Source organism: Salvelinus fontinalis, chromosome 10, assembly GCF_029448725.1.
Source record: "Salvelinus fontinalis isolate EN_2023a chromosome 10, ASM2944872v1, whole genome shotgun sequence".
NCBI lineage: Eukaryota > Metazoa > Chordata > Actinopteri > Salmoniformes > Salmonidae > Salvelinus > Salvelinus fontinalis.
In genome coordinates, this window is record NC_074674.1 from 5716793 (window position 1) to 5732865 (window position 16073).

The 16073-nt window shown below is 39.7% G+C and overlaps 1 protein-coding gene and 1 long non-coding RNA gene across 3 annotated transcripts; both read left to right on the forward strand.

The window, feature by feature from the left end:
- Window positions 1–756: 756 nt before the first annotated feature.
- Window positions 757–2095, forward strand: si:dkey-22f5.9 (liver-expressed antimicrobial peptide 2-like). Of its 2 annotated transcripts, none has more exons than XM_055935522.1 (3): window positions 757–917; window positions 1037–1203; window positions 1660–2095. In XM_055935522.1, exons 1-3 carry the CDS (start codon window positions 849–851, stop codon window positions 1712–1714), a joined length of 291 nt encoding a protein of 96 aa, XP_055791497.1. In that variant the 5' UTR covers window positions 757–848; the 3' UTR covers window positions 1715–2095. The 2 variants fall into 2 exon arrangements, with proteins under 2 accessions (XP_055791497.1, XP_055791498.1); XM_055935523.1 differs by having other exon boundaries at window positions 758–917; window positions 1300–2095.
- Window positions 2096–9421: 7326 nt separating this feature from the next.
- Window positions 9422–10397, forward strand: LOC129863495 (uncharacterized). The gene is made up of 2 exons (XR_008760970.1): window positions 9422–9591; window positions 9755–10397. It is a non-coding gene; the product is annotated as an uncharacterized LOC129863495 (long non-coding RNA).
- The last annotated feature ends 5676 nt before the right edge of the window (window positions 10398–16073 follow it).

Here is a 16073-nt window from a genome sequence, read left to right on the forward strand (position 1 = left end):
ACCCGGCTTGACTGTTGACCCTTTGTAAGACATGTTTATTTGAATAAGAACATTTGACTGATTGAATGATTATTCAGAGCGACTTGGTTTCATCATCATTACCCTCACAACACATCTTGTCATAAATGTCAAAAGGTAAGTATTAGAAGAAGTATGCATAACATAAATAATTTGTCTGTACAAAGGTAACACGTAGAGGCCAAAATGCAATCTTTTGTTTACTTTGGTACCGAGTGCTGTCACACATGTAACGTTCATGCATTTTTTTCTATGTGCGCTCTAATGAGGTTATTAATGGACTTGTCATTATCAACAGAAGGAGTTTCCTAGAGGTGCCCAAGATATCAGCAGAGTTGATGTCATTCTGGCAATAGCTCCCAGTGCTAGGACAGTTTACAATCAGAGAGTTACTGGTCCACAGTGGAGATCTTATCTTTACCATTGTCAAATATTTGACATGACATGTGTGTATGTGTGTGTGTGTGTGTGTGTGTGTGTGTGTGTGTGTGTGTGTGTGTGTGTGTGTGTGTGTGTGTGTGTGTGTGTGTGTGTGTGTGTGTGTGTGTATATATGTCTGTGTGTGAGCGTGTGTGTGTGTGTGTGTGTGTGTGTGTGTGTGTGTGTGTGTGTGTGTGTGTGTGTGTGTGTGTGTGTGTGTGTGTGTGTGTGTGAGAGAGAGAGAGAGAGAGAGAGATAGAAAGTGATAGAGTGAGAGAGCGAGAGCGAGAGAGAGGGATGGTATATAAGCGGAGTTCTCCAAAATAACGTTTGCTACGCTAGTTAGAAACAGACACCTAGCTGTCTGCCATCCAGCACCTTTCACCGAATTTTACAGAGTATATCTCACCATGCACGGTCAAAACCACAGCAAAGCAACGCAAGGTGTGTGTCTGGTGGCTCTGATTCTTATGCATCAGGTAAAGCACTTTTTTATCATTGTTTTATCATTTTCTTTGGAGTAGTGTTGTTAAACATCTTTAACCAGTAGTGAAACTTTAATGTTAAATGTTGTTGACATATACACTTTGTATGGCAGGTGTATGCTAGTCCAATAGGAAGCCATGATTCAAGGCTGAGTCTGCAGCAGGGCACCAAGCTACTGGAACGGAGAACCCGCATGACCCCTCTGTGGAGGTTCATGGGTACCAAGCCCACTGGGGCGTACTGCCGAGACCATTTTGAGTGCTCCACCCAAATCTGCAGGTAAGATATAGTTAACTGCCTTGGCTTTATACATTAGCAAGGATTGTTTTGTTTTCCCATTTATGTTGATCGACTGTCACTTCTCTCCTGGTGTAGAAGGGGCCACTGTGCCCTCAATGGGGCAGTTCATTCCTAGAAGTGGAGGAGCCAGAGGTTTCTTCTCACCAATCAGAGAACATTGACTAATGTTTTAATGGAGTTGATTTACGTAACAAGCATGTCAAGAATCTTCCCAGACATGGTGAAATTTATCAGATTGCAAACAGTTTTTTTTAATGTAGGCCAGAGATTAAACATTTTGAAATTAGAGGAATGGTTTTATCAACTTGGTGTATATTGATCTCACATGTACTTGAAAGCACTTTAACTTACCATTTATAAGCATGTACTGTATAATACTACAACTCAAGAGCGTTGAAACTATTTTTATTTTATTTTGTATTTTATCCCCATTAGCTGTTGCGAAAGCAGCAGCTACTCTTCTTGGGGTCCACACAATGATCACCATTAAACATTGCCGTAAATGTCCTACATGAAGACTGACATCCTACACAACGGTGTTCAGTTGAAATGTTTAGTATGCACTGTTAACTATTAAGTGTGTACTAAAGTGAATATGAACCATTCATCCATGTGCCATATAATACTGTACTGTAATGATTCTTGCTTACTCATGTCTTATGTCTTTGTAGTGATTTTTATAGAAATAGTACAATGAAGAGGCAAAATGTCAGATTTATTTGAAAAAGGTAACACACCAAAGATTTGTGCATAGATATTTGCATAAGAGCGTACTGTAAAGGAATCAATGTACTGTGCCTGTCTACACTGACATTGTTTAACGAGAGAAGACACACTTAAAGTTGCAAAAATAAAAGTACATTTCTGATCATTTTGATGTTCTTGCTCATGTCTTACTGATGACACAGCACAGGTATTTCAACGTTTTGGAGCCTTTTTGTTTATTTTTATGAATAACTTCATAACTTTATATTGAACTTTATTTTATTGTTTGTGACAACTATTCGGTTGAAGATGCTGTAGTCAATTATACACTGCGGCTAGGCCTAATGCACACAGAAAATACAAACTGACTAGTCTGAGAGAAGCAGTGTAACAGACAGGGACCAGAACGCACCTTCCTAAACCCTGACATTTGCTTCCCTTTCATGTTCTCATCCGATGGTGCAACTATAACAAGTTGTAGTAAGAATTATTTGACTGTATCCATTTTCAAAGACCTTAGTTATCAAACTGCTGCTTCCTATACTAGACTATGGTGACATCATCTATCAAAACAAAACACAACCAAGATCTCACTTTGCGATTTAGATGTAATTTATAACAAGCCGATTCAGACAAGTACATTGGTTAAGGAAACTCACACTACTCCGTTCGACAACAGCAGCCATTACACATTCCAAAGGTACATCATGAGGTTAGAGTAACATCTTTCAGATACAAAGGCTTGACTTTAATCATTTACCTATAGAAATCAGGGCATTAAAATCACACAGTGAATTAAAAAAAGGCTTTTTCAAATGTTAAGATCAAACAGTTTTTGTTTTTAACTAATAGAAACATGTGTAGTTGTGAAGATGTGTGAAGATATTTGTAAATCTGTAGGCCTATGTATGTATATATTATAGGTACTAAGTTGTATTATTTGTATTAGTAGTTGAAGCAGTATTTTTTATTAGTTGCATTAGTAGTTGTAGAAGTAGTTTATATTAGTTGTAGGCCCATTTGTAGTTGTACACAACTTTTTAGGCTCTTAATATAGGGTTTTATTTATGTATTATTGTCATTGTTATTAGACAGTAGGTGCCATATTATTATTGTTAAGAAGCATAGTTTTTTTTCTTCATTTGGACACTTCTGAAAACGAGATGGTGCATCTCAAGAGATTTCACCCTGCAAATGTTCAAATTTCAAATAAACATTGGAGAGAATGTCAGCGAGGTTTGAGGGCTGAAATTCACACAAAACCATCAATATCACGAGGAGCTGTAGAGTCTCTGAGGCAGGGGTGTCAAACTCATTCCAGGGAGGGCTTAGAGCAGGGCTGCCCAACCCTCTTCCTGGAGAGCTACCGTCCTGTGGGTTTTCAGTCCAACCCTCTTCCTGGAGAGCTACCGTCCTGTGGGTTTTCAGTCCAACCCTCTTCCTGGAGAGCTACCGTCCTGTGGGTTTTCAGTCCAACCCTCTTCCTGGAGAGCTACCGTCCTGTGGGTTTTCAGTCCAACCCTCTTCCTGGAGAGCTACCGTCCTGTGGGTTTTCACAATAACGCACAGATGGTTACGGAAACTATACTCCATCAACTGGTGAGTGCACTGTGGGCCTATTCATGACAATAGGCTGGCTACCTTTGACATGCTGTGTATCCTATATCTAATGTACATTTATGATTAGTCTAGCCCTGCTTAATACCAAAAACAATTACATTTTTTGGAAAGGCAAATATTGTTGATTCTTGTCTGATTTTTAAAGTGCACTGGTTATGTTGGAATTTATATACTCAATGCTAATATCAGCACCTCCCCTTCTGTCACATTTCTTGCATCAGTCAACATTTAAGTCATTTAGCAGACGCGCTTTTCCATTCAGTGACCACTCGTCCCCTGTGGATGTGGGCATGGTTATCCTATGTGGGCCTAGCCATGGTAGACAAAAGAATTGCCCAGCATTGTTATGCATGACCCTAAGCATGATGGGATGTTAATTGCTTAATTAAGATGGGTTTTGTTTGTTGACGTGTAACTTTTTGTATGCCGTTTTTCCGCAATGGATTTTTATTTTCTAGTTCAATACCCTGTCTAGCTGGTGGCCGCAACACACCATTAACATTGGATGCCAACCGCCTTTAAACCCCACCATAGAAGAAGAAAAATAATTCAGTGATGACATCACAGCTATCAATTCTTTACCAAGTGCAGCTTGCCACCTGCTGTGAACACAAATCTCAGTTTTTGGACATTATTCCTTTCTAATTAATTTATTCATCACTGTGTGTAAATACGGTATTTGTTTTCCCCATATTTCACTGACAGTTGTCAATAGTTTAAGAATATTTGCATAATTATTAAAGCATTATGTATCTATTTTTTTATGCTAGCTATGCTAGCTAACATTAATAGCTATATTTTTGCCTGTCATTGTTTAACTGGCTAGTCTGATGTTGCTATCTACTTGTATTTTGGTTACATTATTATAACAGATGAGGAGCTGTATATCTTGGTTTGTTATTGTTAAATGAATGTGCCTTGTCTTAGTCTGCATGCCATTGTATTCATGTTTATTATTTCCACACCACATCTTGTATGGATAAATGAACAGTTAATTGGATAATCACAGCTGAGTGCAGGGCTGGTCCTGGCATTTCTGCCACAATTGCCGTCCCAGTAAGCAAAATGACGTTGAAAAGATGTCTAAAATACATGTTTTCCAGACTTTGAAGTTAGGTTCTGAATGAAAGGTGAAAAGACGTCAATGATAGACGTCTATGTTTGGACCAAATCAAGGCTGGTCCAGACCGGACAAAATCTGAACAAAAAAAGATGTCCGGACAGGATCAAAAATACAGCCAAAAGGCGTCAGCCTCGGTCCGTGCTCACTGGGGTACAGCCTACAGTGTCGCCTGAAATTACATTTTAGGAATGCCCATCTACGTGGTAGGACTACTGTTTCGTAAACACAAAAAAAAAGACATCCAAAAGACGTTGGTGTCGGTCTGTGCTTACTGGGGTGTAGCCTACCATGTAGGCCTGCAATGGAATGTTATGAATGCCCATCCATATGGTAGTCCCACCATTTGTAAAACATGCCGTCGCATTGGCAAGTCCTGATTTCTGTGACTAATCAATTTGGCCATTTAAGCTCTGAATTTCAGCTACCCAACTTTATCAGTAGGAGTTATCCTGAACCTATTCGCAATGTGTTTATACAGCGAGAAATGCAGAAGTATTTTATTTTTTGCTATGATCAGTATGTAAAAAATTTATACAAACTTGAAACAGCTGATCATAACAATTTAGCCTATGGGGTGAAACTCCTGGACAGCAGTTGTGTGAGTGCCCTGATTGTCCATTCCATATTGTCCATTTTAATTTGACCTGTCCTGTTTTTAGGATATGTTGTTTTAACATGTGAGCACATTTTTCTTATTTTGATTGGTCGCCAAGTAGGTTAAGCTATTTGATCGGAGAAACCTGCATGATGTAAAAAGTTCCCATCTCATTACATTGTCATATCTCCAGCCTGTAGGCTACAGAAAAGGCCACATACTCTTTCTACCATGTTATATCTGCTAAATTATTTATTTAAAAAACATTGATGGCATGTTGATGGAGCGGCAGGGTAGCCTAGTGGTTAGAGCATTGGACTAGTAACCGAAAGGTTGAAAGTTCAAAACCCCGAGCTGACAAGGTACAAATCTGTCCTTCTGCCCCTGAACAGGCCGTCATTGAAAATAAGAATTTGTTCTTATTAAATAAAGGTTAAAAAAATGGAATGCTGCAGCAGAAAATGGAGTCAGTTTAGCTCAGAAAATGCCGCCCTCGTCAAAAGTGAAAGACTAAAGTTACATACATGGGATGCTTTAGTGAATTTCAGAATGTCTGGAATAGAAAAGGCAGAAATAAAACAATTCAATAAGCATTCGCAGCCAGTCATCCAAAACATAGTCCTATGCAGTCGTTAAATTCCTATAGAAGGCTGAGGATGTGTGTTCAACAGGCAGACAAGTTTCAAACCATTTAAATGCATTCAAATCATTTCGTCATAGGCCTAATGAGCGGGCCGGCCATGGCTAAGTGACATGGCACAGAATTGCAAACTTTTTTTTCATCTCCAATCAACATTAAAGAACCATAAACTAAAGAACTCTCTAAATCTCCATGAATTCACCTACTCAATCATTGTTTAAACACCGCCCTCTACTTCAGCAGTGTTGGCCTGCCTGTACGTCTACAGCGTCTACAGCAGGGAGCTGTTGAGGATGGATGGCTTATTGGTGAGCGTTACCTACTCCATTTGGGGGATAGTTGCCATTGCTAAACCACTTGAGTAGTCCTAATGGTCCTGATTGTAACTGTTTTCATTTTTTGTATATATTTTTTTGCTGCGCCATTGTGGGATATTTAATGGTAAGGCGTTTGTATATTCCTCACGGACATTAAAGCAATGATTTTAGCCATGTATGGTTAATTAGGCACGTTTCAAAATGCAAATAGCAAAAGTTGTTCATGAACACATTTATCAACACATCTTCTACCGGTGTGCGTATGACGCTTGTAGGATTGTTTGAAAAATCACACTTTTTCTATGCGTACGAACATTATAAATTCGGTTCATAAGTAGTATTTTATATTTTCTATGCATTATTGATAAATGAGGCCCCAGGTGTTTGTTCCTTTTTCTCAGATTAACAAATTGGAGAAGTTTAAATACATCAAGTGCAAGTCTGACTGCTACAGTGGTGGGAGACGATGAGTCGGGCCACCTGCAGCCCGGTGGATGCCACCTCAATTTTCTTGCTCTTCCTGGCCCAAATGACCGCATCAGGTACACATACATACCCTCTCCTCCAGTATTGCTGCAACCTTAAACCTTCAAATGTGACAACAGTTCTTCTGTTAATCCTGTCTGCTGTCATCGGCTGGCCTTCATATCGTCTACACTCGAGCTGATACTCATTCAGGACGTCATGTTCTACATAAAGGCTGCATATAAAGTGGCAGGAAGTTCTCCTTTTGACCTGCTGTTGATGTTCAGTGCATTTGCTGAGCGCTGCAGGTTTTTATTAACAAGGGATGGTCAACTTTGATGGGCACCAACAAAAAAAAACTCATCATGAGGCCACAGTGGCTCATCGGTTTGCGTACCCCCCATCAGCTAAAAGAAAGAAAAAAACCTGCAATTACTCTCATTTTGCCATGGGGCGGAAAGAAAAAATTGCAGTTTTACAGCTAATTTCCTGCAATTCTCCACATTTTACCATAGGGTGGAGGGAAATGTTAGCAGTTTTAATATGATAACTGATGATCAATGTGCCTCACCCCGGTTGATAATTATTTACTACAAGTTTAGATATCTGGTTGCTAGACTAAAAGTAGCTGACAAGGGCTAATTGAACAACCTCATTTCGAAATTTTACCTTATGTATTTTGTCATTCTAACTCTCAACAGTAAGTTGAGACCCTGACTGAGTTCCAAAAAATATATATTTCGTGAAATTGGTCCGCAGGCCTAAAAAAGTTTCCCCTCCCTGGTGTAGACGGTCTACGTCTTTTTTTATAGAAGTGTGAACCAGCAGTCCTTCAGTCCTTTCTCTGGATTTTGGGGGGAATATGGGGGACAAAACAAACCGGGGGGTCCTGAGATCAACGTCAGCTCAATCGGCAAAAGTAAGCGTTCTTTCACTCACGCAACTTTCAAAACGTGCACCCGGGGGCCCCAGGACAGAGTTTAGGAAACCCTGGTCTGTGTCAACCTCCAGCGTTATTAAGAGCGGTGTTAAAATGTCAGCTTCTATTGCAGTGTCCCACCCTCTTTGACAGGTGAGTTTAAAAAGGGGTAAACAAAATTGGTCCAGAGGTTTTAAAACCAGGGTTTAAAATATATACGGGAGTAGAAGTTGATAAATTCACAATCAAAATGCAACAGATATCCACTCTAAAATGGTTTTAAAAGTGATACAATTATTTAAGAAGCACAGAGAGGCCGGTACTGGATAAAAATCTGTGCGAGTCTGTTTGTTCTTCTTGAATCATTGTCTTCAGTGACGGGTTCCCCACCGACGTCAGGGTAAACTTGCGCCCCAGAACAGCCATCATTCCTGCACTGTTCTCAGTTCTGACATCTGGTGGATATAGCGGGTATTGTACACGTGGGGAGTCTGTATGCTATCCTGATTGCCAGGGTCTTTTTTTGTGTGCATTCCCACGTTGCTCCAGGCTGGACAGGCATATTCATACAGGGGTCTGATATAACTCTCTGATAGACTTTGATGACAGTTCCGGGGGTGGCTTCTCCTTTCTTTCTGCAAAGCACCCTCAGGTGGTTCAGTCACTTCCTTCCCTCATTCTCCAAGCACAGGAGCTTCCTGTTCACTTGCCTGTTTTTCTTGAGGTGCTTGGAGAAGAGGATGCACTGTGTCTTGAGAGGGTTGAGTTTAACCCGCCACATGTCTCTATTTCAGTTATTCAGTTCTGTAACTTCTTCCCAGCATGTGCAAAGGTCTTTGAGGCCGCCCAGTAGTAGAGGTCATCCGCAAACTGGGAGACCTGTCTCTCTCTCTTGGATGGAAGTAATTAATATCACATATATACATTAAACAGTAGAACGCTGAGGGTGGAGCCTTGGGTTACTCCTGCCTCTGGAAAGAACCTGGGCGATGTGGTTTCTCCCACCCTCACCACTATCTCCCGTTTTATATATTTCTTAAATTAAAAAATGTTTAAGAGTGACCAACTGAGTGCGGAGTTTCTGGTTATATAGCTGGGTCTGATATGACATATGATATATAGCTGGGTCTAATATTATACATGATTTATAGCTGGGTCTGATATGATATATAGATGAGTCCATTGTGACACATCTTGTCAAAGGCCTTCTCGACGTCAAAGAACATCGCTACTGTGACCTCTTTCTTGTTCTATTCTTATTCTTTTAGTTTTTTATATATTTTTTCATTTTTTTAACCCTCTTATGTTTGTTGAGTGGTATATATTTCTGGGGTTTTTTGCATTCATGTCTGAAATGTGCTATATAAATAAAGCTGGATGATTTGATATCGGCCAGCCTCAGGATGTTATCGGTGGTGGATCTTCTTCCTCAAGCCGGCCTGGTGGAGCCAGAGGACCCCCATGTTGTCAGTGTCTCTGAAGCCAGCACCCTCTCCAGGAACTTCCACAAGTTGTTAAGAAGGCTGATGGGCCTATAGTTGGCTGGCTGGTGGGGGTCTTTACCTTGCTTGGGGATCATGGTCACTACTGCTGACTTCCAGGGCTTTGGAAAGTGACCAACATGGAGGCAGAGGGTGTAGAGGTCACAGAGATGGGAGTGGAACTGAGGGGAGGCCGCTTTGAGTGGGTGTCCTCCCCTGGTGCCTTGACTTTTAACTTCTTGATGTGTCTCAGCAGTTATTTTATGGTGACGGGTGTAATGAGGGGTGACTAGTGACCTCTGACCTTGTCTTCATTTACTCTCTCCTCAGCTTCCTCTTCTGCTGTATGAGGTGGAGTACTGGAGGGGGAGGTGCCTGGGGCTGCCCCTGGGCTTCATGGAGACCCTGTCTGGCTTTCAGGAGAACTTGACCCATCTGGACAGTCCTTTGGGATAGGGGTTCTGGGTTACATGGGGGCAGATCAAGGCTCTGGGTGGTTATGGTGAGTTAAGGTTTCCCAGTCTGCAGTTTTAATGTGATCTTCTCATTACAGACTGGGCTTGGAGGCAGGCCTTAACATGTGATGACAAAACAAGAGAACAAATTAACAGAAATTACAACATATCTTAAAGCCACGCCCCTACTAAGCCACCTCTCCCCTCCAGGGTTCCTCCAGGAACACGTTGCTACATCGAACCATTAAAGGTTCCTCAAGAAGCGCTCAACTAACCGAAGGTGCAAATATGAACCATTGATTAGCAATGTTTCCTTCAGGAACTCCAGGGGTTCCTTGAGTAGCCACGAATTCTAAGAGTGTACTGCCTTCTCTCTCTCCTCTCTCTTTACCTGATGCATAAGAATCATAGCCACCAGAAACACACCTTGTATTGCTTTGCTGTAGTTTGACCGTGCATGGTGAGAATATCCTGGAAAATTTGGTGAAAGGTGCTGGATGGCAGGCAGCTAGGTGTCTGTTTCTAACTAGTGTAGCAAATGTTCTTTTGGAGTACTCCGGTTCTCTCTCTCTGAAAAATAATAATTTCTCTCCCCCCTGCATCTATTTCCTACTCCTTCTCTCTCCCATCTATCTCCCTCATTAACAGTGAAAGAGAACCATTAGGGGACCACCTAATTTTACTACATCCTTCCTCTTCTCCTTCCTCTTTTCCTCTCTCACTCCTAGCCCTGTTTTCCTCTTTATGTAACACCTGTTAATCCCTCTCTCTGATCTGTCCGGTCTGTTTAAGAGGAGTGTGAAACGTGACTGACGGGCAAGAACTACAGAATAAAGTTGCCAGTTAAAATCAAGGAACGGTTGTGCTCGTGGTTACTGGAGGGAGCGTTGATCGACATGGTAATGGCTCTATAGTATTGGAGAAAAGTTGAAAAAACTGACCCTCCGTTACATCTTGATGTGTCATGTCGTAAAGTACAGCACGCATAAAGCAACTATTTCTGTCTTACAATCTCTCTCCACCAGGTGTAGCACTTCTCTCATTGTTTACAAACAATAAATGGACAGTGACGGCGCTAAGGGGGGGATATCTAGTCATTTTTTTCGTTATCATTGCATGCGATCATCATTCTCAAAGTCGCTGTTTACTTCTAAGATCACTTTAGCACCGCCCTAAAAACCCGATTCAAATTCGACACAAACCTTCAAATAGGTATGTAATGACACATTATATAAACTCTTTATAGTGTTTTATTTACATTTTAGAGGCGATAAGGTGATAAGTTGGACAGATCGAGTGAAAAAAGCAATTTACCCACACTACATCTGTCCTTCTCACTATCTATCTCGCATTAGTTTCGCTTCCCCACCCGCCATTTTTAAAAAGACAAGACGGGGTTCATTGCCTGCTTGAATTATGCAGAAATGGGCAGTGTTTAGGTCATGTAATTGATTTTGTTGGAAAGGGGAGAAGTTGTGCTTTACAATGGCATTGACATTACAGTTGATCTGAAAGTATTACGTTTTTGGGGCGCTAAAATAAGGGCAATTGTATGGACCAAGGTGATGTACGAGTTTACGTTAGCTAACATTAGCTAGCTAACATCTTCATAGCTAGTAGCATGGAGTCAGGACATAACCAAACTGTTGCTGAGATAATGGATGTGGAAACTTCCAAGGAGGCATTGCTGAAACTCATGCATATGTTTGCAGTGTAAAAACGGGGGTGAATGTGATTCATACCCGAATACCCCAACCAAGGATCAACTTCCAAAGAAGCTGAGAAGTGAACCATCTCTGAGCCAGCTACAGGACAACATCGTCCGCATCCTCACGGCTAAAATCAAAGAGAGCGCAGATGACATCATGGATTTGGTGAAAAGGAACACTGTCAGCATCGATAACCTGAAGCAAGCAATTGATTTCAATGTTGATGAAGTAAATACTCTGAAGCAGCAGAACGCAACATTGAAAACTAAGGTTGCAAAGCAGGAGAAGAAACTTACTGAAATGGAGTCAAAGGTAAAAGAGAATGACCGGTATAGTCGGAGATGAAATCTTCGAATTTATGGAATCGCAGAAAGATCTGACGAGAACATCAAACCAAAAATGAAGGGCAATAGTCCCGGAGGAGGAGCGAAATGTTGTTGCAGGTTCTCCGGATGTAGTGCACCACATGGGTAGGCTGAGAGATGGGGGAAACAACCAGCCACCATGACCAGTGATCATGAGATTCATCTCCAGGACAGCGAGGGATCTGACATGGAAAAGTGCAAAGAAAAATTATTATTTAAAGAACAACAACCAGAAGTTCAAGGAGGACCTGACAGCATTTGACAAAGAAGCTCGGAATCGTCTGTGGCAGATGATTGAGAGAGCAAGGATGGAGGGGAAAAGTGCATACTTTGTGGGAGCCAAGGCTTTTGTTAATGGAAGGGAAATTCGCGCTGGCGCCTAGCTTGAGGACTACTGGATTTACCAAGTGAGTGGTACAGGGCTGATTTTTATTTGCAACTTGTAAAAGGTTGTATTTCTTTAGGAAAGAGCATTATTTGTGTGAGTCAAGCTTTTTATATATATGTTTTTATGGCAGGGAAATTCGCACTGACACTTAATGTTAGCTTGATGGCTATTCGTTTTACCAATCTATGGTACAATGTTATTTACAATTGCATAAAAATATACTTTAGGTCTACCACCTGCGTGGGCAAAGGACTCTTTATTTGCAACTAGTAAGAACGTTTCATTTTGTGAGACCCCGGTTCATGTGAATGCATACAAGTTTAATATTCTTCATATAGTCACTGTGATAGCAAATGTCAATTTCAGTTTTTTCTATTAATGTCAGGAGAATCCGTAATATTTTTAAAAGGAAATCTTTATTTTTGTATTGTAAGGGTAAGAGTGGCGACTTTTACTTCATTCAAGAAACTCATGCCTGTTCCACAGATACTGCGTTTTGGAAGTGGCAATGATATATGGCTTTCATTTGGTACCAATCTGTCAGCAGGTGTCGCTATTTTAAAAGGCAACTTTAAGAGTAATGTACTGAGTCATGAAGCAGATAATACAGGGAGATGGATTATGCCATAGGTAGATGTCAAGTAACTGTATGTTATTGAGAGACATTGAGAGGAAAATAAGAAAAATTATGTCTAAATTTCCATTGGCCAAAGTAATATGAGGTGTAGATTTTAATACAGTATTACATGATAATCTAGATAGATGGCTTCCTAAGGATAGCAATTCTGTTTGTGAGATAGGGAATATATGTCTAAGGTTTGGTGTTCCAGATATTTGTAGACATAAGAACCCAGATAAATCTTTGGTACTCCATGTAAACATAAACTTATCTATACAATCCCATACTTTTTTTCTGGCTGATATCTGAAGATATGGCTGACAAGGTTGATACAGTCTCAATTGAACCATCGATTTTAACAGATCACAAAGGGATTTCAATAAAGATAAATATGCATGGTTTGTCAATAAAACAAGTTGCAGGTTACTGGACATTGAATAAGACTTTACTAGAGAATTAAGTATTTAAGAAGGAAGTAGCAGGAATTGTTGATTAAATATTGGAATCGTGCCTGTGTTATGAATACGTTTGGAAGTTACTGGGAGCTAATGAAATTTGATATAAGGCTGTTGGCTATTTGAATGGGGAAAGAAATTGCTTGTGCCAAGAGCGAGAATATGACATCGTAAAGGGAATAATGGATTATACCAAAAAAACGAATAACTAATCAAGCGTTACTGGAGTTATCATCACTACAAATGCAGTTAGACTGTATCTACGAGGAAAAGGCCGGGGAGCGTTTGTAAGATCAAGACTAAAATGGATGGAAGAGGGAGAGGAAAATACAAAGTATTTCTTTAATTTAATTTGGAAAAAATGGCGAAATGACTTACATATGTAAATAAATTATCAATAATACTCCCAATAAAAATCCAAAAGAAATCTCTCAGCATGTTGCCCAGTTTTATCAGAACCTGTATACATCAGCCCAGTCAAGTTCCAATACGGATCCTTTCCTTTGACAATGTAGCAAACATTCCTAACAAGATAGATAATGATTTTTGTAATGAGTTATCCTAAATGTAGATAAAAGGCTGTATTAAAAGCCTTAAAGACAATAGGTCCGCTAGAAATAATGGCTTAATAAGCAATTTCTATAAAACATTCAATGATCAATTGATTCCTTTCATTCTTACTGTTCCAAGAATCAATAGAAAAAGGGGAGTTACCTGCTTCCTTAAAGCAAGGTGTAATTACTTTGATTCCCAAACCTAATAAGGTTAGTCTTTATATAGACAACTGGAGGCCAATTAGCCTGTTGAATAATGATGGCAAATGATTTGCCCTTGTATTGCTAAGAGGTTGAAACAAGGCTTGCATCATATAATGGATGAAGAACAATCTGGTTTTATGCATGGTCGACACATTAGTTAAAACATCAGGTTGATCTTAGATATGATTGACGATAATGACCTCATCCTTGATGATAGTCTTCTTATGTTTGTTGATTTTTACAAGGCTTTTGACATTGTAGAACATTAATTTATGTTCAAAGCGTTTTTTGGGGTTTGGTGAATTAAACTTTTTATTTTATTTTTTGAAAGCAGTCCAAACTTTATATAGTGGTTGTACTAACTCTGTGAAATTAGCTCACAGGACATCCCAAAGATTTGATATTGGGCGTGGCATTAGGTAGGGCTGCCCAATTAGTAAATAAAATCATGTTTTATTGGTTACTCAAGTTGTGGCTCTTCATATCAAGAAATTGAATTTTCAAGGTGTTTCAGAACTTGGCAAGGAACTTAAACTATGTCAACTGGCTGATGATACTACCATATTTTTGAGAGATATTTCATTATATGGTCGGGTTTTATTGTCCGAAGCTGAAGGGTTATCCAGATCAGTTTATGTCTCGTTATCACTTGACTTACCCCCTAAAATTGTAAAGGACCTAGATAAGATTCTTTATAATTTTATTTGGAGGAACAAGCCTCACTATCTATGGAAAGATATTCTCAGTTATACCCAAGAACAAGGAGGTCTTGAGGTTTTAGATTTTAGTACTCTAAATAATACTTTTAAAATAAATTGGATTCTGAACTATATTAAGAACCAGAACAGTATTTGGAATATCTTCCCTAAGTATATGTTGGTGGTTTAGAATGTCTGCTTCGGTGTAATTTTGATGATAAAATCCCAGTATAATTGTCCAAATTTCATAAGCAGGCACTTTTAGCTTGGATGTTGGCATATTAACATAATTTCCCCCCTCACAGATAACTTATATGGAACAACAAAGATATACGATTTAAAAATAAGTGTCTTTTTTTTCGGTACTGGTTTGAGAATACAATTATTTTGGTTGGTCAGTTACTGAATGAGGATGGATATCTACTCTCATATGGGGAATTTCTTTATAAGTTTAGAATTCCAATAACCCCGAAAGAATATGCAATTGTTTTCGATGCGATTTCAAAGGGGGTTGTGTTGATAATTGGATATGGAGAAGGGCGAGCCGGTCAAGGATCGATTCAGACAAGGTGATAAATTGTATGACAAGCGACAGTTTAATTATGAGTAAAGATATCTGGTACAAGCGTATACGGTCTCGTTCCTTCGGCTCATAGAGAACCTCCAGAAAAAGCCCAGATAACAGAATGCATAGACATTTCATACAACACAGAAAGTAGGTTGAGTCTGGAAGTTCTGGTCCTTTGGTTGGTTCTGGACAGGTTGTTGTCTTCTCAGATTGGTCCTGATGAGCTGGGCGTCATCCTTCTGAGTCTTATAGCAAAAGTTCTTTGTTATCAAATGTTCAGCTAAGCAGGAGATTTTGTGTGTGCGTAGTCAGCCCTCCGTCCTTGAGTATGTGTGTGTGTCTGCACCCTTTTCTTATCAGTGTTTAGGAATGTTCTGTGTCAGCCATCTGTCTCTGGGTGTGTGAGAAACCCTGCTTAGAAAGAAGTTAGTTATAACAATGTAATAGCAATATGCTTGTGTTATTTTAAATGGTATTTATTACAAATGTATTTAAAATAAAATAAAATCCTCTGTGGTTGATGTAAGTAACATAGATTTACATTAAAACATTAATTGGCAATATTAACATCCTCAAAGATAAATGTAGTAATAAACAGAGGTCACCAGTCTGCTCGTTATGGCGCACACCTGTCACCATCGTAACGTGTAATTGCGCATTATGACACTCACCTGGACTCCATCACCTCCTTAATTACCTGCCCTATAATTGTCACTCCATTTCGGTTCCTTCCCCATTCGTCATTGTATCTGTTCCTGTTTCATGTCGGTGCGTTGTTTGTGTTTTTTTGTTCATTTATTAATTAAATGTATTCACTCCCTGAACTTGCTTCCCGACTTAGCGTACATCGTTACAGATATCCAATATTTTCCTTGCCAAAAAACCCAATACCGATATTAAAAATCTTAGCGACCTTTTAAGCATTCTAGTACAGTTAAATAGTTAACACACACACATGGACACAGCTGT